Source organism: Corythoichthys intestinalis, chromosome 13 (assembly GCF_030265065.1).
Source record: "Corythoichthys intestinalis isolate RoL2023-P3 chromosome 13, ASM3026506v1, whole genome shotgun sequence".
Classification (NCBI taxonomy): domain Eukaryota; kingdom Metazoa; phylum Chordata; class Actinopteri; order Syngnathiformes; family Syngnathidae; genus Corythoichthys; species Corythoichthys intestinalis.
Genome location: NC_080407.1, coordinates 45,543,239 through 45,564,032, shown reverse-complemented (window position 1 = coordinate 45,564,032; position 20,794 = coordinate 45,543,239). Strand labels below are relative to the sequence as shown.

The 20,794-nt window shown below is 45.8% G+C and overlaps 1 protein-coding gene across 1 annotated transcript in view; it reads right to left on the bottom strand.

The window, feature by feature from the left end:
• The window catches only part of svep1 (sushi, von Willebrand factor type A, EGF and pentraxin domain containing 1), a 151,773-nt gene that overhangs the window by 6,848 nt on the left and 124,131 nt on the right, over window positions 1–20,794 (bottom strand). Inside the window, exons 33-50 of the mRNA XM_057853998.1 lie at window positions 18,341–18,514; window positions 18,139–18,258; window positions 17,841–18,017; window positions 17,596–17,680; window positions 14,986–15,177; window positions 14,749–14,916; window positions 13,428–14,100; window positions 10,651–13,343; window positions 10,338–10,572; window positions 10,098–10,253; window positions 4,179–4,242; window positions 3,930–4,103; window positions 3,679–3,855; window positions 1,625–1,798; window positions 1,124–1,294; window positions 754–849; window positions 600–695; window positions 436–529 (exon numbers count right to left, since the gene is read on the bottom strand). Coding sequence (XP_057709981.1) covers window positions 436–529; window positions 600–695; window positions 754–849; window positions 1,124–1,294; window positions 1,625–1,798; window positions 3,679–3,855; window positions 3,930–4,103; window positions 4,179–4,242; window positions 10,098–10,253; window positions 10,338–10,572; window positions 10,651–13,343; window positions 13,428–14,100; window positions 14,749–14,916; window positions 14,986–15,177; window positions 17,596–17,680; window positions 17,841–18,017; window positions 18,139–18,258; window positions 18,341–18,514 — 5,719 coding nt within the window. The remainder of the gene's footprint in view (window positions 1–435; window positions 530–599; window positions 696–753; window positions 850–1,123; window positions 1,295–1,624; window positions 1,799–3,678; window positions 3,856–3,929; window positions 4,104–4,178; window positions 4,243–10,097; window positions 10,254–10,337; window positions 10,573–10,650; window positions 13,344–13,427; window positions 14,101–14,748; window positions 14,917–14,985; window positions 15,178–17,595; window positions 17,681–17,840; window positions 18,018–18,138; window positions 18,259–18,340; window positions 18,515–20,794) is intronic.

Sequence of the window (20,794 nt, the reverse complement as noted above, 5' to 3'; positions counted from 1 at the left end):
TCCTAAATCTTGAAACGGGTGGAACTAAATATTTATGTAACGTGTAAATTCATATGACTGGTGACCGGAAGTAAAAAAAAAAAAAAAAGTTGGAGCAGCTCAGACTGTGTTTGCATATTAGCTAAATATTTAGTTTCACCCGTTTCAAGATTTAGATTGAAGATTTACATTTAAGATATATATTTAAGATTTACATTTTAATTATAAGACTTATATTTAAGAGATATTCAGGATTTAGATTTAAATATATTAAGAGATATTCAGGATTTAGATTTAACGTTTACATTAAGGATTTAGATTTAAGATTTAGATTTAAGATTTAGATTTAAGATTTAGATTTAAGATTTAGATTTAGATTTAAGATTTAGATTTAAGATTTAGCTTTTTATGGTTGCGGTGCTTTGGTGAACATTTTGGTACTCTAACGACCTGTACCTGGAGCAGTCGTGTCCGCTCCAACCTGGACTACAGTGACACCTGTTCGGCCTGATGCACCTGCCTCCGTTCAGGCACGGCGATGCGCAAACAGCTAGAAACAAAAAAACAAAAGTCAATAAGTTGCGTAAAAAGCTTGCGTCACGTTGCTCACTCTGACTCACCGCTGTGGCAACGGGTGCCTGTCCAACCTTTTGGACAGTCGCACTGGTAAGGAGCCACGCAACGGCCTCCGTTCAAGCACGGCAAGATGCAAATAGCTGTTGAACAAGAGCTGCTTTAACTGGGGAATGTTGCTTTTCCAGGATGATTACTCACGTTCCTCGCAGAGTCGGCCCATCCATCCTTCAGGGCAGGCGCAGGTATTAGGCCGCTGACAAACCCCTCCGTTCTGACAGGGCAGCCAACACACGGCTGAAAAACAAATAGACATTTTGCGTGGTTAGGAATGCAAAGTGTTTGCATTCTCGAAGTGGACGAGCCTGCTACGAGATGACGATGAAAATGTGCTTTTGTTTGGAAATTCTTGCGACACAAAAACCTCAAGGTGTGTCAAAAGATTATCAGGCTGACTTCCTGAATGGTCTTACTCTTACTATAAAGTGCAATGAACCCCGCGGTTAATAATTCGTAACATCTTTGAGTTAGTGGGAAGGTGCATCTTGGCTAGAGGTGAGGAGATCTCTACCTCTGCACGTGGGAGGCGGCGTCCAGCTGCCGTTCTCCAAACACCGGCTCCGTCCGACGCCCTCCATGGCGTAGCCGGCAAAACACGAGTACGCGGCCACGTCCCCGAACTGGAACACCGCCCCCCGCACCACCCCGTGGGCCACGTGGAGGGGGGGCCCACAGGAAACCCCTGTACAACAGCCCAGATGGAACGACCTAGCGGTTACTCAGTAAGATGTATGCAATTTGTTTTTCACATCGTGCATCATCTCTTTAGAAAAGATGAGACGGCGCACGCATCGGGAGGAATACAAACTAGCTGGCCGCACTTGAGCTAGGCTGCGGACAAAGGTTGCTATAGAAGCAGATAATTGGAGTGGCAGGCTCAATTGCTTCAGATCAAAGCGTCGCGAGGGAACATGAAGGATAAGCGCCAGATTTGATGTCCGTACACATTTAGAATGGCTCGAGCTATTGTGAGCCCTAAACTTATATCTCAGAGAAAACCCGTCGTACGTACTCTCGCATACGGAGCTGAGGGGGCTCCAGGTCTGATCCGGTCTGCACGTGATGCTGCCGCCCCCTCTCGCTTGCTGGCCTTTGGGGCAGCCGACCCGCACCGACTGACCCACGTAAAACCTTCGGGCCTCGGTCCCGCCATCCTTCCAGCCCGGAGGAGCGGGGCACATTTTGGCTGCGAGAGGGTGAACAAATCAGAGGTCAAAGGTGCGAGTGCTACACAAATCAGTCCACAAAACAGACAGAAAAGGTTTAAAAATTAAACTAGATGCTAATTGAGGCGGTGTGGCTTCGTTGTAGAGCAGTTGTTTCCCAAAATACAGGTTGTGGGTTCAATTCTCTGCTCTGGTGACCTCATCTAAGTATCCTTGAGCAAGATACTGAACCACATGTTGCTCCTGGTAGGTAATGAAGGGAACAGCATCTTTTCTCGCATTTACTGTTTGACTGTTTGTATTCCTCTAACACACCCAATATAAAATAAATAGCAGTTATATCATAGTTTAAGAAAAACAAGCAGAGTATATTCGATATTATGAACAGTTGGACTTGAAATGATTAGAATTTGCAGCGCCAAGACAACGAACAGATAAGGGCAAAACAGACACAGGACGCCTTCTGACCACGGAAGCCCAACGCGCGGATTTTGCCCTGTGGCATTTTTTTGCCACGTGTCATTTTTTTGCCACGGCGCAAAATGGATTTTGCCAGGTGGCTTTTTTTTTGCCATGTGGCAAAATGGATTTTGCCAGGTGGCATTTTTTTGCTATGTGGCAAAATAGATTTTACCAAAAAATAAATGCCACAAGTAAAAATGCCACATGGCATAATCAATTTTGCCACATGGCAAAAAAGCCACATGATAAAATCAATTTTGCTACATGGCAAAAAAAAGCCACATGGCAAAATCCATTTTGCCACATGTCAAAAAAATGCCACATGGCAAAATAAATTTAGCCATATAGCAAAAAAAATGCCACATGGCAAAAAAAAAAATGCCATACCGCAAAATCCATTTTGCCACATGTCATATAAAATGGCAAAATGGCAAAAAATTTTAAATTACACATGGCCCGAAAAAAATCCACATGGCAAAATCAATTTTGCTACATGCAGCAAAAAAAAAAAAGCCACATGGCAAAATCAATTTTGCCACATGGCAGAAAAAATGCCGCATAACAAAAAAAAAAAAAAGAAGCCACATGGCAAAATCCATTTTGCCACACAGCAAAAAAAATGCTACATGGCAAATTTCATTTTGCCACGTCAAAAAAATGCCACATGGCCAGCAAAATCAATTATGCCACATGGCAAAAAAGCCACATGTCAAAAAAATGCCACATGGCCCAAAAAATCCCACATGGCAAATTACATTTTGCCACATTGAAAAAAAATGCCACATGGCAAAAAAGAAAAGTCACACGGCAAAATCCATTTTGCGACATGGCAAAAAAATTCCACATGTCAATTCCACATGGCAAAAAATGACACATGGCCAAAAAAAATCCACATGGCAAAATCAATTTTGCTACATGGCAAAAGAAATGCCACATGGCAAAAAAATGCCACAATGCCATAAAAATGACACATGGCAAAATCAATTTTGCCACATGGCAAAAAAAAATGCCACATGTCAATTCCACATGGCAAAAAAATGACACATGGCCAAAAAAAATCCACATGGCAAATTCAATTTTGCTACATGGCAAAAAAAATGCCACACGGCCATAAAAATGCCACATGGCAAAAAAAATGCCACACGGCGAAAAAAAAACACATAACAAAAAAAAAGCTACATGGCAAAATCCATTTTGCCACATGGCAAAAAAGCCACATGTAAAAAAAAATGCCACAGGGCAAAAAAATGCCGAATAACAAAAAAAAAGCCACATGGCAAAATCCATTTTGCCACACAGCAAAAAAAATGCCACATGGCAAAATCCATTTTGCCACATGGCAAATACCACTTTTGGTTCACTGCCCTGCTGCAGATTTGTGCAGCCATTTTCAATTTTTTTTGATCACCAACTTCTCACAGTCACCCGGCATTCTCACGTTGACACGTAGGAAAGGCGGAGCTCCAAGTGTCGCCTCCTAAACACATCACCAGGGCGTCTCCCACCAGATTGTAGCCTTTCTCGCAGCTGAAAGCAACAGCACGCCCGGTGGCCAGATTGTGTTCTTGAACTTTTCCGTGCAGCATTTGCTTGGGGCTTTCACAGCCTTGAGAAACTTGACGATAAGATCATGGAATGAGTTTTTTTCAATGGATTTTCAATGGACTCGTGTCAGGTTTTGGCACTTACCTTCACAGTAAGGCACGGGCAGACTCCACGTGCCGTTGGCCAGACAAACTAGCGTAACGGGGCCGACCAATCGCATGCCGGCATTGCAAGAGTAGCTGGCATTGCGCGGGTACGTTCCCCCCGTTTCCTGCACCGTGGCGTTCTTCACTATCGGGGGAGACCCGCAGGACTGTGCTAGGGAGATGACGCACGCCCGAATGAACAAAGCGTTGGGGGACATCGCTTTGTCTTCTGGCTGGACAAACTTACCAAGACACAACGGCTGAGTGCCGCTCCATGTTCTGTCCGCCTGGCAGGTCTGGACAGAGTCCCCCTGTGGTAAAGACAGACCTTTAACACTGGAAGTCCTGTTTTTTTGGCTATAAAGAAATACCAGAAAGGCGTCAATGACCCTGATTCCGTACTGACTACTGGGCTTTGTCAAACAATAGACCACTCAAAGGCCACCCCCTCGACACACTCCTGTGGAGTCACTCACTGCCTAGTTGTGATCTGGGGTTTCACTCTGGATAGCTGCTATTACCATTTTGAATATCAGAGAGACAGGTGGACTTCCTGGTGGGTCTTGTAAAGGAATTGGCTAACTCTCATGTGGGCGCAAAGAAGGTGCAGAAGGAAAAATTGCTTCGGCAACAACCTCCAACACCTAGCCCCAGGAAAAAGTCGAAGTGTCAAATGTCACCACATAAAAAATGTTTTGATTTTTTATTACACCGTCCCTTGTACAGTCGGCAAACTGCAGCTTTTGGAAGATGTAAAAGGGTTGTCCACCCGATTGCCTGCCTGAGCAGTCCACTGTCCGACAAGCAACAACTGTTTTGTCCAACTGGACAAGCCAATTCGGAAGGGGGAGAGAAAATCACCTCTGAAAGTGTTCATTACCTCAGACAACAATCCATTGGCACCTTTCTGTCTCCATACAGTGAAAGTTATTTGTATCAACTGATCAACCCTTGGTAGTTCTAGTGTTAAAAGTCTTGGACCGTCAATGTTAGCCAGTGAGTTAACTAGCGTCATTTTCTCACGATTCCAGTCAAGACCTGCTTGTTTTCTGCCACAGTACCTTTAAAAAAACTGACAAAACTTGGACTTCTTCCTGTTAGTTGTGATGAAATAGCATTTTATGTTCATGGAACGGTCATAAATTACATTTATGACTTTACACGTTTATTTCCTGCTGCAAAATCTGTTTCTTCAGTGGATCAATATTTCAAAATAGCCTTGTGTTGTTGTCAAGGATGTAGCTTATCAGATCTCTCTGGTCTGTATCTTGATGGCAGTTGAAGGGAAATCATGTGACTTTGTGTAATGTGATTCTTGGCCTGTGGCCATGAGGAGGGGTGTTCAAAAGTGAAAGTGCGCAGGCATTAAAGCTGTTGAAGACTGCAAAATGAAAGAAACGGCTAAAGACCGACTAGTGGGAGTGAGATAGTACAAATTACAGTGGGGCAAATAAGTATTTAGTCAACCACCGATTGTGCAAGTTCTCCTACTTGAAAAGATTAGAGAGGCCTGTAATTGTTAACATGGGTACACCTCAACCATGAGAAAAAACTGAAAATCACATTGTTTGAGTTTTAAAGAATTTATTTCCAAATTAGAGTGGAAAATAGGTATTTGGTCACCTACAAACAAGATTTCTGGCTGTCAAAGGGCCCAAGTACACCAGATGCATGATCGTTGCGGTTCCGGGCCGGTTCACTGTTGACTGCGTGCCACGCAGTACGTCAAAAACAGGCAAATCATACCGGCCTCGCACGGCTGCGGTCCGCCAACTCCGGTCCGTCGTGAGCACTCGCGTGATCGCGCGCTATAATGTGCCATTTAAAACAACGAAAAACACACAGAGTCTATATTCATCAGAGAAGCAGAGAGAGAGCACATTTTTTCTTTGCATATTGATATTTTAGTTATGTCTGTCTCTTAATTCCGGATTGACTGCATCATGTTGAGATCAGGGGTTCGTGTGTGAGGGGAAGGGGGCGGGGCCCTATTATGCCTTTGGTTGTGTCGGTGGGCTTATATCTTTGTGCATTTTTAAAATTTATGGCACATACAGTGCCTTGCAAAAGTATTCGGCCCCCTTGAGCCTTGCAACCTTTCGCCACATTTCAGGCTTCAAACATAAAGATATAAAATTTTAATTTTTTGTCAAGAATCAACAACAAGTGGGACACAATCGTGAAGTGGAACAAAATTTATTGGATAATTTAAACTTTTTTAACAAATAAAAAACTGAAAAGTGGGGCGTGCAATATTATTCAGCCCCCTTGCGTTAATACTTTGTAATGCCATCTTTTGCTCCAATTTCAGCTGCAAGTCGCTTGGGGTATGTTTCTATCAGTTTTGCACATCGAGAGACTGACATTCTTGCCCATTCTTCCTTGCAAAACAGCTCGAGCTCAGTGAGGTTGGATGGAGAGTGTTTGTGAACAGCAGTCTTCAGCTCTTTCCACAGATTCTCGATTGGATTCAGGTCTGGACTTTGACTTGGCCATTCTAACACCTGGATATGTTTATTTTTGAACCATTCCATTGTAGATTTGGCTTTATGTTTTGGATCATTGTCCTGTTGGAAGATAAATCTCCGTCCCAGTCTCAGGTCTTGTGCAGATACCAACAGGTTTTCTTCCAGAATGTTCCTGTATTTGGCTGCATCCATCTCCCCGTCAATTTTAACCATCTTCCCTGTCCCTGCTGAAGAAAAGCAGGCCCAAACCATGATGCTGCCACCACCATGTTTGACAGTGGGGATGGTGTGTTCAGGGTGATGAGCTGTGTTGCTTTTACGCCAAACATATCGTTTAGCATTGTGGCCAAAAAGTTCAATTTTGGTTTCATCTGACCAGAGCACCTTCTTCCACATGTTTGGTGTGTCTCCCAGGTGGCTTGTGGCAAACTTTAAACGAGACTTTTTATGGATATCTTTGAGAAATGGCTTTCTTCTTGCCACTCTTCCATAAAGGCCAGATTTGTGCAGTGTACGACTGATTGTTGTCCTATGGACAGACTCTCCCACCTCAGCTGTAGATCTCTGCAGTTCATCCAGAGTGATCATGGGCCTCTTGGCTGCACCTCTGATCAGTTTTCTCCTTGTTTGAGAAGAAAGTTTGGAAGGACGGCCGGGTCTTGGTAGATTTGCAGTGGTCTGATGCTCCTTCCATTTCAATATGATGGCTTGCACAGTGCTCCTTGAGATGTTTAAAGCTTGGGAAATCTTTTTGTATCCAAATCCGGCTTTAAACTTCTCCACAACAGTATCTCGGACCTGTCTGGTGTGTTCCTTGGTTTTCATAATGCTCTCTGCACTTTAAACAGAACCCTGAGACTATCACAGAGCAGGTGCATTTATACGGAGACTTGATTACACACAGGTGGATTCTATTTATCATCATCGGTCATTTAGGACAACATTGGATCATTCAGAGATCCTCACTGAACTTCTGGAGTGAGTTTGCTGCACTGAAAGTAAAGGGGCCGAATAATATTGCACGCCCCACTTTTCAGTTTTTTATTTGTTAAAAAAGTTTAAATTATCCAATAAATGTTGTTCCACTTCATGATTGTGTCCCACTTGTTGTTGATTCTTGACAAAAAAATTAAATTTCATATCTTTATGTTTGAAGCCTGAAATGTGGCGAAAGGTTGCAAGATTCAAGGGGGCCGAATACTTTTGCAAGGCACTGTAACATCTCATAGAGCTGTTATAAACAACTGTTAACTAATCTGCAATATTTATAAAATGGATAGCGAATTATATACTGCACAAGCTAAAAAACAGCGGACTTGGAATTGGTGTCTCAACACTGCTGTGCCCAGCGCAAACTGTTGGTTTTTCTACGAAAAGTCAAGTAAAATGTAGGAAAGGAAGAGAAACGTCTCGAATAGACCACCAGGTTAAAACTTGTGGGTGTCTCTATTCTCTTTCGTACTTTTCCCCCTCGACTCTGTATACAAACCGACATTGTGTGTGCGCCGGGCACGAGAATTTCTGCGGTGGAACCACTTCCAGACACGCTGCTTTTTTTTTTTTTCCGCTCAAAGTTGTCAGCACGTCGTGTGTTTGATATCATTGCCAGAAAAACACACATAATAGGACACCTTGCAGCTTCGCTTTTAATGCTGTCCTTATAATAACGATCTGCTGCATCGTATATCACTTTGTGACTTTCCACCTCCATGATGAAACGTTCTTCGTCCATGTTCGCTGGTGTTTAAACCGTGAATAAGCAACTGGGCTGTTACGTCCAGGCCCAGCTCCGCCCATTATGTCGGATGCGTGTCCGGCAAAAATAGAAAATAGCCTATATCATCCAGCGGGCATGCGGCCCGCTGGATGGTATAAGATGGATGGTATAAGATGGTTCGCAGTCAATCCGGAGCACTGATGCGGCCAGTATACGTTGAACAATAGGATATAATGGGAACGGATTGGCTCCGGCGCTATTTTTTACCGGAGTCGGACCGGAACCACAACGATCATGCATCTGGTGGACTTGGGCCCAAAGAAGTCTAATTTCTAATGAGGTCTAACGAGGCTCCACTCGTTACCTGTATTAATGCCACCAGTTTTTACTCATTATCGGTATGAAAGACACCTGTCCACAATCTCAGTCAGTCACACTCCAAACTCCACTATGGCCAAGACCAAAGATCTGTCGAAGGACACCAGAGACAAAATTGTAGACCTGAACCAGGCTGGGAAGACTGAATCTGCAATAGGTAAAACACTTGGTGTAAAGAAATCAACTGTGGGAGCAATTATTAGAAAATGGAAGACATACAAGACCACTGATAATCTCCCTCGATCTGGGGCTCCATGCAAGTTCTCACTCTGTTGCGTCAAAATGATGATAAGAACGGTAAGCAAAAATCCTAGTGAATGACCTACAGAGAGCTGGGACCACAGTAACAAAGGCTACTATCAGTAACACAATGCGCCGCCAGGGATCCTGCACTGCCAGACGTGTCCTCCTGCCGAAGCCAGTACACGTCCAGGCCCGTCTTCGGTTCGCTAGAGAGCATTTGGATGATCAAGAACAGGACTGGGAGAATGTGTTATGGTCAGATGAAACCAAAATAGAACTTTTTGGTAGAAACACAGGTTCTCGTGTTTGGAGGAGAAAGAATACTGAATTGCATCCGAAGAACACCATACCCACTGTGAAGCATAGGGGTGGAAACATCATGCTTTGGGGCCATCCCTCCTCCCGCAGCCCAGCAAAGGAGCCATCATCCCCCCCCCCCCGGGACCCAGGGTGGTCCCCCGGGCCACCCGCGCACCCATCAACCGGCCCTCAGGGATGGCAGGAGGGGACCCATCACCAACCCCACGCCTACACCCACCCCCGCCCGCCCACCCGGGCCACGAGCCACAGCTGCAGCCCCCCAACCGGCACGGCACGCCACGGGACCCCCAGCGGCCCACCAAGCCCCAGGCAAGGCATGGTTCCCCGCCGGCGCAGGCGACACCCCGCTGATACACCGGCGCCCAGCCAGCAACCCGCGACGGAGCGCAGGGCGGATGCGCAGCCAGAGAAGAGAGGGGAAAGCGGAGGCAGGAGAACGCCCAGGAACTGCCACGGGGCGATGCAAGATCGGAGACCCGACCCCCCAACCTACTCCCGCGGCCGGCAGCCAAGGCAGAGGGGAGGCCACACCCCAGGAGCCACGCCATATAGAAAAAGTGTGGGACCCACCTACCACCCTATTACTGTGGCTGCCAGGTTCCCGACTGGCAGCCATCACCCAGCACCGTGATGGGGGTGTGAGGGGAGGGGAGTGCAATGTATGCATTAAAATAGGAGAGCTTGGCTTGGGGTAGTGGGACCGCAGCAGGGAGTTTCTGCACAGCCGCCCGTCCCACCGCCCTTTGCCGGAGCTCTCCTGTGGAGTATGATGTGTGGTGCATTTAAAAAAGGTGCAGGGATGGCGGGGCCTGTGGTGAGGAGGCAGCCGTGAGGTACCCCCACCCCCAACAGGTCCCAACCATCCCACAACCTTGATGTGTTACAGGCCTCTCTAATATTTTCAAGTGTGAGAACTTGCACAATTAGTGGTTGACTAAATACTTATTTGCCCCACTGTGTATGCAACAAACATTAGGCTTTAGAAAGTGTTTTGGCTGGTGGTACTTAACCCCACAAGAAACATGCAGTGAGAACAAACCTTAATCTCAAAGCCAGGCAGGCAGGAATATATTACAAAGTCTCCATAGTTGTAGCTATCCCCCTCACGGATGCCGTTTAAAAGAGGAGGGGGGTTTTCACAAACCACTGGTTCACATGAAACTGACGCAAAACTGGGAGCCCATTTTCCACCGGGCTAGTAGCAAAACAGAAGAAAACACAAGAGTTTTTAGTCTTTCATTCAGGCAAGTTCATACTTGAAAGTTAAGAGTTTTTATACCTGGCATTCAGCCAGCGCTGAGCCTTGCAGGTAGAATCCGGTGGGACAGGAGAGGGCGACCGTGCTCCCGACAGGGGTCAGCCCTGTTCCGGTGATGGACAGGTGAGGGATGGAATGATTAACAGGGAGAGTGCAAGGGACGGGGCGACAACGGATGCTGTGCTTGGACCAAAAGCCGTCACTGAGGCAGGAGAGAGTGGCCGTTTGTGTTGCTAGCTCGAAGCCGTCATCACATCTGGAAGAAGTGTTAGTTTATACAAGAGTTAACTTCCATAGTCTAGGACATTTCAACTCATCATTGGCAGCAATTTACCTGTATGAAACCTGGTTTGGGAAGGTATAGGATTCTCCTTCAACACGAGAATTGGCAAAAGCAGGGGGTTTTCCGCAGCTCACCGGCTCACAGCTGATCCTCGGCTCACCCCATTTCCCATCTCTCCCGCAGGAGAGTTGCGGGTACCCCCTCAGCCGGTAGCCAGGCCTGCACCGGTACACGACGGTGTCCGGGAAAGCGGCACTGCCACCCTGAAGTACAGTATTTGGGACGGCAGGCGGGGCGACGGAGCACCTCCCCCGGCCACACACCGGCACCCCGGGGCTCCACACCCCTCCTTTTTCGCACACTGCCTGAGACGGTCCGAGGAGTTTGTACCCATCGTCGCACTGGAAGTGAACTTGGTCGCCACAGGCGCGGTTGCGTCCAAGAACCACGCCGAATTTCAAAATTGGGAGGGCGCAGACGCAGGGTCGACACTGGGGCACGGCACCGATCCAGATTCCTTGAGCTGAGCAGCGGAGGACAGGGTCCCCGACTATGACATAACCTTCGAAGCAGACGTACTCCACTATGTCATCGTAGTTGAAACTGGAGCCGTTGAGAAAGCCGTGGCTGATGTCCTCAGGAGGATCGCAGCTGATAACGTCGCAACGTGGCGCCGGTTCATCCCAGCGTCCGTCAGACTGACAACGACGTGTCGGATTGCCGTTTATGGCGTAGCCTTCCTCACATTCATACTTCACCTTGCTGTCGAAGCCAAACTCTGAGCCTAATATTCGCCCGTGAGGTATCGGAGAGGGTTTCTCACATTGAGCGGGTATGCAGGTAACAGATTCGTGACTCCAGGTTCCATCAGCCTGACAGACGCTGAGAGACTTCCCTTTGATGAGGAAACCTGGCTTACAACTGAGTTCAATTTCCTGGTTGTAGACAAAGTCTTTGCCTCTGAATGTGATATCATTGGGGAGTTTGGGAGGACCACATGACACTAAGTCACACCAAGGTTTCTGTCCGTTCCATTTCCCATCAGCCTGACAAGTAATACTGTCACCACCCTTCAGGACAAACCCCGGATTACACTTATAGGTAAGGACTTCAGGGTACACAAAGGCACCTCCATGAGCTGTGGCATTAGCTACAGGCCCTGGGTCTCCACAGGAAACAGGGCGACATATTGGTGCCTCGTCGGTCCAGAGTTGACCCGATAAGCACTGCCTCACTGCTTCCCCCTCCAGCTCGTATCCTTCCTCACAGGTGTACGTGACCATGCTGCCAAGGGATGTGTCCGTGACGTTTACTCGGCCGTGCTCGGGGGTCGGAGGCGTCACGCACTCAGCCGGGACGCAGGAAGGGGCCGTCCCGTTCCAGCTTCCGTCTTCCTGACACCCCAACTTCGTTGGGCTTGTCAGGTCGTAACCTTTGTGACACCGGTACTCGATCGTCGTCCCGTGGAGGAAACTCAGATCTCTCGAGGAGCCTCCCCCCAGGTCTGTCGCCCTGACGTAGTCCCCGAAGTCAATATGAGGCGGGAGGCCACAATCGGAGGGTACGCAGACAGGAACAGCACTTGACCAACCAAACTCCTCGCACGTGAGGTGGTCCTGGCCAACAAGCTGAAAGCCAGGGATACAGCTGTAAAAGATGGTGACGCCGAAACCGTGATCTTGTCCCTCTACGAAACCATTTTCAATTGCCTGGGGAGGGGTGCAAGATATTTCAACGCAAACAGACGGTTCGTCACTCCATTCCCCATTTGCTAGACACTTGAGAGTCTCTGGACCTTGAAGGCGGTAACCACGGCGGCAGGAGTAGGTGGCACTGTGACCAAACTGCAGTTTTGTGAAGGTTACTTTTCCATTCGCAATCTGTTTTGGAGGCGAGCATTCAATGGGGCGGCAAGAGGGCACCCCTCCGATCCAAAGTCCTTTTTCGCCGCACAGGACAGTAGCATTCCCCACTAAATGAAATCCGGTCTTACAGCTGTATAGCGCTTTGCTGAGGTACATCAGACCTTGAACATCAACGATACCATTGGAAATCTCCACAGGCTGTGGACATTCAACGGGAATGCACTCTGGGTACGGACTACTCCACTTGCCGCTGGATAGACAGGTCACAGAAGCTTCTTTTCGTAACGTGAAGCCATCCATGCATTTGTAGGGTACCACGGAGTTGAATGAAAATCTGGGAGAAGATATGGAAGGTCCACCAAATGCAACATCAGGCAAAGACCCGCATTGCACTTGCTTGCACACCGGAAAGGTGCCATTCCACTCCCGGGAAGGCAAACAACGTAGAATATGCGGCCCCTCGAGGACGTACCCGTCCTCGCAGGACAATTCCACAGTTCCTGATTCAGAGTCCAAGCCTTTCAGGACAAGGTGATTCTCCTCCAGCTGTGGCTCCGGACACTGCACGGGTGAGCAGCGGGGACGCCTGGACATGTCCCAGCGTCCGTATTTGAGACAGGTCCAGACGGTGTCTCCGATCAGCTCGTAGCCATCGTCGCAGAAGTATTCCACTTTCCGACCCACCTGGAAGTCCGAGCCCCTGTATCGCCCGTGCGCAATGTCGGGAGGCGGGTCGCAGGTCAAAAGGACGCAGGCGGGTGCCTCGTTGTCAGACCACTGGCGGTTGGCCTGGCAAACTCGCTCTGGACGACCCACCAATCTGTAGCCGGCATTACAGGCGTAGATCACCTTGCTGTTAAACGTGTTACGACTCCGGACCTTTTGAGAATAAATCAAAAAGTATTGACTCTTTGGCAACCTTGGCGGAAATAGACGTCCAGCCCATTTGTGAAGTGTGCTTACCTTGATGTATCCATTTTTGAGCTGTGGAGCCACAGGGCAGGAAACAGGAACGCAAGTGGGCAAAACTCCGCCCCACTCGCCGTCGGCTTTGCAAGTCCGCCTCTTTTCCCCTCGTATCACGAACCCCTTATCGCAGCTGTACGCCACGACGGCACCAAAGCTGTAGTCGCTTCCGCTCACGTAGCCCCGATCGACAGATTCCGGCTTGGAGCACCTCAAGGGCACGCAGTTGATAACTTGCGGCTTTGGCTCCCACTCCCCACCCACTAGGCACCGCAGCGTCGCCGTGGCATTAAGCACAAAGCCCTCATCGCATTTGTAGCTGACTTCCGTGCCGCTCGAGTATTTGGGTTTGCTCGCGGTGTCTAAAATGGCGTGAGGGAGTTGCTGCGGGCGCAGGCAGAAGTCGGCGGTGCAGCGAGGGGCCTCCGTTCCATCGGGGGGCGCCCAAACACCCTGCGCATTGCAGACCATTTTGGTGTTGTTGCCGGCCGTGTAGCCGTCGGTGCAGTAATAATCGGCGGTGTCGCCGAAAAGCTGGTGGTTGACGAAGGGTTCCGCGTGGTCAATAGCAGGCGGGGGTCCGCAGGAATGGGGCACGCACTGGGCAGAGCTGTCACTCCATTGGCCACTTGGCAGACACTCCCGGATCTCCGAGCCAATCATAGTGTAGCTGTCAATGAGACGTAGAGGGGAAAATAGGAATTTTATTCATGCTTAGAACACAACCATTATACATCATATTTTGTATGCTGTTGTTATGTTTGCATGAGAACATTGTAGCATAGAGCATCATTGTTATATTAACCTGTTTGAGTGTGCCTTCTCATAGCCTTGACTATTGTAGACTGTATCACACTATGCCCAAATATGGACTGTTATGTTCCTGCGTTTTCCAATGAATACAATGGGCGACTGTGGCTTATCAGAATGAGCTCATCATCATTTTAGCCAGTGCCAGTGTTCAAGGTCAGAACTTGAGGTGTTTTTCCCCGATTAGAGATGTTTTTTTGTAACTTGAGATGTTTTTACCAGGATATGCTATAGTAAGTTTCGGTTTTGTTTCTATGATGTCAACCCATAAATAGAGGCATGCCCTGCATTTCTCTTTTGTCCACATGCCGAGAGGACGCTTTGTGCGTGGCTCCGCATCTGTACCCGAGAGTTCTTGCTCATAAAGCCTTCGAAGCAAAGCGATCCATGGTTGGGGTCTGATTCATTTCTCGTCGAGCTATCGAGTTGACACTTGTCTTGGAGTTCAAAATTGAATTTCACTGACACTAGCCAAGCCTAATTTTTGGAGCAAAACAGTATCATTTACCCTTCTTTGCAGACATAGTGCACTTTATTCCCCAGTTCATAGTTCTCTCCTAGGATCACTGCGTCTCTGAGAGCTGGGGGGTCACCGCATATGATGTTGACACAGCGAGGATAGGGCCGGCTCCACTCCCCTGTTTCTTCACAAACCACTTCCACGGGGCCCTGTGGTCTTTGCAAAAACAAACCACTTGCAATGACATTACTCACATACTAAACTATACCTTGAGTTTATTCATACCTGTACCCTTCTCCACAGGAGTACGAGACTTTGGACAGGTACGTGCTTGTGGTTAGAGTGTAGTAGGCATTCCGTACAATCGGGGGTCCCCCGCATGACACGGGATGGCAAACAGGTGGCGTCCCGCTCCACCTCAGACTAGAAAGACACTGGAACTCGTAGGGGATTTGAGGAAGGAAACCTTTCACACAGCTGCAAGCAGAGTAGAGATATGCCTGTCAACGTGACATCACGTACATATACCACGCGTGTTGCATATCAGTTGTAGCGAAATACTCAAAATGTTTTCGTCTCTAAAATTCTAAAGTTTTAGTCCAAAAACAAATATAGGTTTCTAACTATTTCGAATGAACATAGACAGGCGAGCACATGTTGCAGCGTCCACAAGGACAACGCCATCTTCTTGGTGATAATACACTCTAAGAAGCAAAACCCTTACCCAGTACATTATTTTTACTGGCCTAATGCTAACACGAATACAATGCTAACGCTACGAGTTACATTTAATGTGTGATGCTAACTCAGCTTAGACCGTTAGAGGCTAAAACAACATTGAATAGTCTCTCTTGTCAAGATAGGAAAACTGGAGATGAGAGGACACTGGTAAGTTGGGGTGGAGGGTGCATCACGTCACAAGTCACACAACCAGACACTGCTACGATGCAGGCTAACTACACATAAAATTTCACACATTGTGAACATGTGACGGAAGTTCTGGCGCATTTTCATCTCGTTCTCGTCTCGTCAGATGAAAACTGACATGTTTCGTTATGTTTTAGTCTCCCAAGACATGTTTTTAGCTTGTTATCATCTTGTCATTGCCATGAAAAAATTGTTCATCGACGAAATCCGTTGACGAAAACAACACTGGTCAAAATTGTTTGACAATGGCGTAATACGAATGTCATAAGACAAAAAAAACCACCATGCTTCAAAAGCTTCCTTTGGCCATCAATCATCCCTTGGGGGAGACAGTCAACCTCTGCTACCACCTGCTGTCAAAACTGTTGTCGTCCAACATGCCTCCTAGCATGCATTGCTGTGCTACAGATGTAAATAACAATCAAAATTCATGTTCTGTGCTAATTACATCTTCAGTTACTGTTCTAGTTGTTTCATTAAACGCTAGTTATGTTATTTGGTAACACTTTATTTGATAGTGACGCCATAAGATTGTCATTAAAAAATCATAATTATGATATGACACTGTCATGAGCATTAATGAATGCTTATGACAGATGTCATTTTGTGTCAAATTATCTCAATTTTGAATGGATGTAAAAGTTCCGATCTGGACATTAATGGAGTTAGTGACATAATTTACCAGGGCTACTGTCAAAGTGTTACTAAAAATCATAACTAGCAATTAATGAAACAACTGGAACAGTAACTGAAGAAATAATTTAAATGACATGTCATAAGCTCATGGCAGTGTCATGTTACGATGTTACATGTTACGATGGTCTTATGGTACCAATGTCAAATAAAGTGTTACCAAATACCATAAATAGCAATTAATGAAACAACTGGAACAGTAACTGAAGAAACAATTAGCATAGAACACGAATTTTGATTGTTATTTATATCTGTAGCTCTGCAATGCATGCTAGGAGGCATGTTAGACGACAACAGTTTTGACAGCAGGTAGATGCAGAGGTTGACTGTCTCCCCAAGGAAGCAATGATAGCCAAATGAAGCTTTTTGAAGCTTCATGTTGGTTCATTTGGTCTAATGACAGTCTTATGATGCAGCTGCCAGATAAAGTGTTATGACTAGGGCTGTCAAACAATTAAAATTTTTAATCGAGTTAGTTACAGCTTAAAAATTAATTGATCGTAATTAATCGCAATTAATCGCAATTCAAACCATCTATAAAATATGCCATATTTTTCTGTAAATTACATATATATTCTGTAAAATAAATTGTTGGAATGGAAAGATAAGACACAAGATGGATATATACATTCAATATACGGTACATAAGGACTGTATTTGTTTATTATAACATTAAATCAACAAGATGGCATTAACATTATTAACATTCTGTTAAAGCGATCCATGGATAGAAAGACTTGTAGTTCTTAAAAGATAAATGTTAGTACAAGTTATAGAAATTTTATATTAAAACCCCTCTTAATGTTTTCGTTTTAATAACATTTGTAAAATTTTCAATCAAAAAATAAACTAGTAGCCTGCCATTGTTGATGTCAATAATTACTGACACAATGCTCATGGGTGCTGAAGCCTATAAAATCAGTCGCACCCAAGCACCAGCAGAGGGCGGCAAAACTCCGTAAAACACAATTAACAAATGGGCATTTCACTCTACTGACATTTAAATCTGTCTGAGCGGGACATGTGCGTTAATTGCGTCAAATATTTTAACGTGATTAATTTAAAAAATTAATTACCGCCCGTTAACGCGATAATTTTGACAGCCCTAGTTATGACATAATATCTTTGGGCGGAAATATCCCCTCATACAGCTGCGGCTTACAGTCCAGCGCGGCTTATCTATGAACAAATGCCATTTTTGTGTCAAATTTAGTGGGTGGTGGCTTATAGTCCGAAAATTATGGTACTTGAAACTGACATGGTGTTCATGGGTACCTGAAAGTCACCTTGCTTCCGTGGGTGAAGTTGCTTCCTTTCATGATGGAGTTCTCTGGAACAGATGGCGCTGCGCAAGAGAGAGCTGTTGCGCACACAAAGGAAAGCTTAGAAAACAGACATGTGTCACTGTGTCTGCCATATTTAATGTGGCAGATCTGTAAACTGATGCAAAATAATTGACTGATTGACTTATTTATGTTTTATTTATTGTGTTAGTGTGTCTTCAAAGTGATGCTAATCACCTTTGCAGTACGGAACGGCGTTGTCCCAGCTTCCGGTCTCCAGGCACTGCAGTTGAGTGGCTCCGATTAACTCGTAGCCATTCTCGCAGTGGAAAATGACTTTACTCCCCATTAGGAAGTTGCTGCCGTCACGGTGGCCGAAGTCAGGCTCTCCGGGGTTGTCACACTTCACCGGCTCTGCTCAGACAAATGCTGTAGTTTTTAGACGTCCAAATCATTTAAATTGGGAAAACTGGCCGTGAATGAAGAAGTCGAAATGGATTGGACGTTTAGTATCATCGATGAGTTCCGCAATTACCTGTGCAATTCTTGCCGTCTCCACTATACGGGTGTATACACGTGCACGTATAAGAGCCGTCGGTGTTTTGACAACTTGCGTGAGCGTCGCAGTCCGATCCCAGGGAGCACTCGTCCACATCTCGAAACACACACACAGAAAAATTATGTAAGTTGACGGCGATTCCGTCTACGCCGACTTAATGTACGTTGACGTGAAGTACCGAGACAAGCCGGTGGATTTCCTCCCCACTTGCCGCTGTTGGAGCAGTGCACCTTGGCGTCTCCTAGCAGGTAAAAGCCAGGGTTGCATTGGTAGGACACCGAGCCGCCGGCGTGGAAGTCGTCAACATGAAACACGCCGTTATCCAGTGGTTGAGGAGGCCCGCATGACACTCCTGTTCAACAAAACAGTCAGGAAATCAATTGGTAACATAATGTCAATGTGGATGATTAATAGTCAAGGGTTGACAAAAGTATCAAAAACTAGAAACTGCAATTTCTGGAGAAATTCCACCTGGGTCTTTCCTGTGTGGAGATACGGATCTTCGCCCCACTCAGGTCTATCAATAGAATGGACAATAATGCCATTTTGTTTTTTCCCCATTGAAAATGAATGGGAAAAATTTTGGACGTCCATGGACGTCAATGGCATCGACATCCATATAGTCAATTGAATCCAAGTACATTGGCATCAACAGATTCGACATGCATGGCCGTCAATGGCATCAATGCAATGTAAATTCCATTGGAAATCCCATTGGAAGTGAATGGGAAATTCTCCCATTAGAAATGAATGGGAAAGTTTTTGGCAAATTTCCGGACAACCGTAAATTTTTTCCATCCTGGAATTTTTGATGCCCAAATTATGTGATTTAGTGAAAAATTGTAGGACTAGATACATTTTGAAACTTTTTTTTTTCTTTCAGAAAATTGCCGTTTACGGGCGAACGGAAAATTTTTTGGGGCCGTTTGAAAAAACGAAAAAACGCGGAGAATAAGATGAAAACCGAAGAAGAAATAAGTACGCTAAAGTTGCAGAACAACATTACCTTGGCTTTCCCTTTGGGAAAGACCAGGGAAATATATATATAATTGTATCTATCTATATACAGTGAGGCAAATAAGTATTTAATCAATCACTAAGTGTGCAAGTTCTCCCACTTGAAAATATTACAGAGGCCTGTAATTGTCAACATGGGTAAACCTCAACCATGAGAGACAGAATGTGGGGAAAAAAAACTGATAATCACATTGTTTGATTTTTAAAGAATTTATTTGCAAATCATGGTGGAAAATAAGTATTGGTCAATTACAAAAGTTCATCTCAATACTTTGTTATGTACCCTTTGTTGGCAATAACGTTTTCTGTAACTCTTCAAAAACTTTTCTTTCTTTCCACTTTTTCTTTCCACTGTTGCTGTTATTTTGGCCCATTCCTCCATGTAGATCTCCTCTAGAGCAGTGATGTTTTGGGGCTGTCGTTGGGGAACACGGACTTTCAATTCCCTCCACAGATTTTCTATGGGGTTGAGATCTGGAGACTGGCTAGGCCACTCCAGGACCTTGAAATGCTTCTTACGAAGCCACTCCTCTGTTGCCCTGGCTGTGTGTTTGGCATCATTGTCATGCTGAAAGACCCAGCCACGTCTCATCTACAATGCCCTTGCTGATGGAAGGAGATTTTCACTCAAAATCTCTCGATACATGGGCCCACTCATTCTTGCCTTTACACAGATCAGTCGTCCTGGTCCCTTTGCAGAAAAACAGCCCCAAAGCATGATGTTTCCACCCCCATGCTTCACAGTGGGCATGGTGTTCTTCGAATGCAAGTCAGTATTCTTTTTCCTCCAAACACGAGATTCAGTCTTCCCAGCTTGGTGCAGGTCTATAATTTTGTCTCTGGTGTCCTTCGACAGCTCTTTGGTCTTGGCCATAGTGGAGTTTGGAGTGTGACTGACTGAGTTTGTGGAAAGGTGTCTTTTATACCGATAATGAGTTAAAACAGGTGACATTAATTCAGGTAACGAGTGAAGCCTCGTTAGACCTCGTTAGAAGTTAGACCTCTTTGACAGCCAAAAATCTTGCTTGTTTGTAGGCAGAGGTTGCACTAGAATTTTTCGTTGTGTCATTTTGACTGACAGGGTCATAAAAATCCGGTCATAATCTATTTTTACCCGTCACTTAAATCTTTAAAATGATAATAATGACATATTCAATAGTATTTAGTTTTCATTCATTTTTAATTAATATTCTGTCCGAACAAGCTTAACAGGGAATCCACACCGTGCCATCACACATCAAGCAGATGAATATGTAACTTTTTCTCCGCAGTGACAAAAACAGCTGACTGTGGCCCCAGTAGGTAGGCTACATATGGAACAATGAAATTAACAGTTCACCTGCTGTGGCCCGAACGCAGTCTCACACCTTCCTCCTTGTGCGCATGGACTTGAATTGCGTACCCACTTGTGCAGTCCCTCTTTTTTCACCTCTTTTATCAACACCATTGTCGTTTTGGGGCTTTTTGAAGAAACTTCGGACACTCAGTTGCCTTGACAATTTTCCGAGTAAGGCCAACGACGTCATGCATCAAGAGAAAATAGCTAATATATATGCTCACTCGCCACCCTGTGGTCTGGGGTGTGAATTGCAACCTGTCAAAATGACAGATGGAC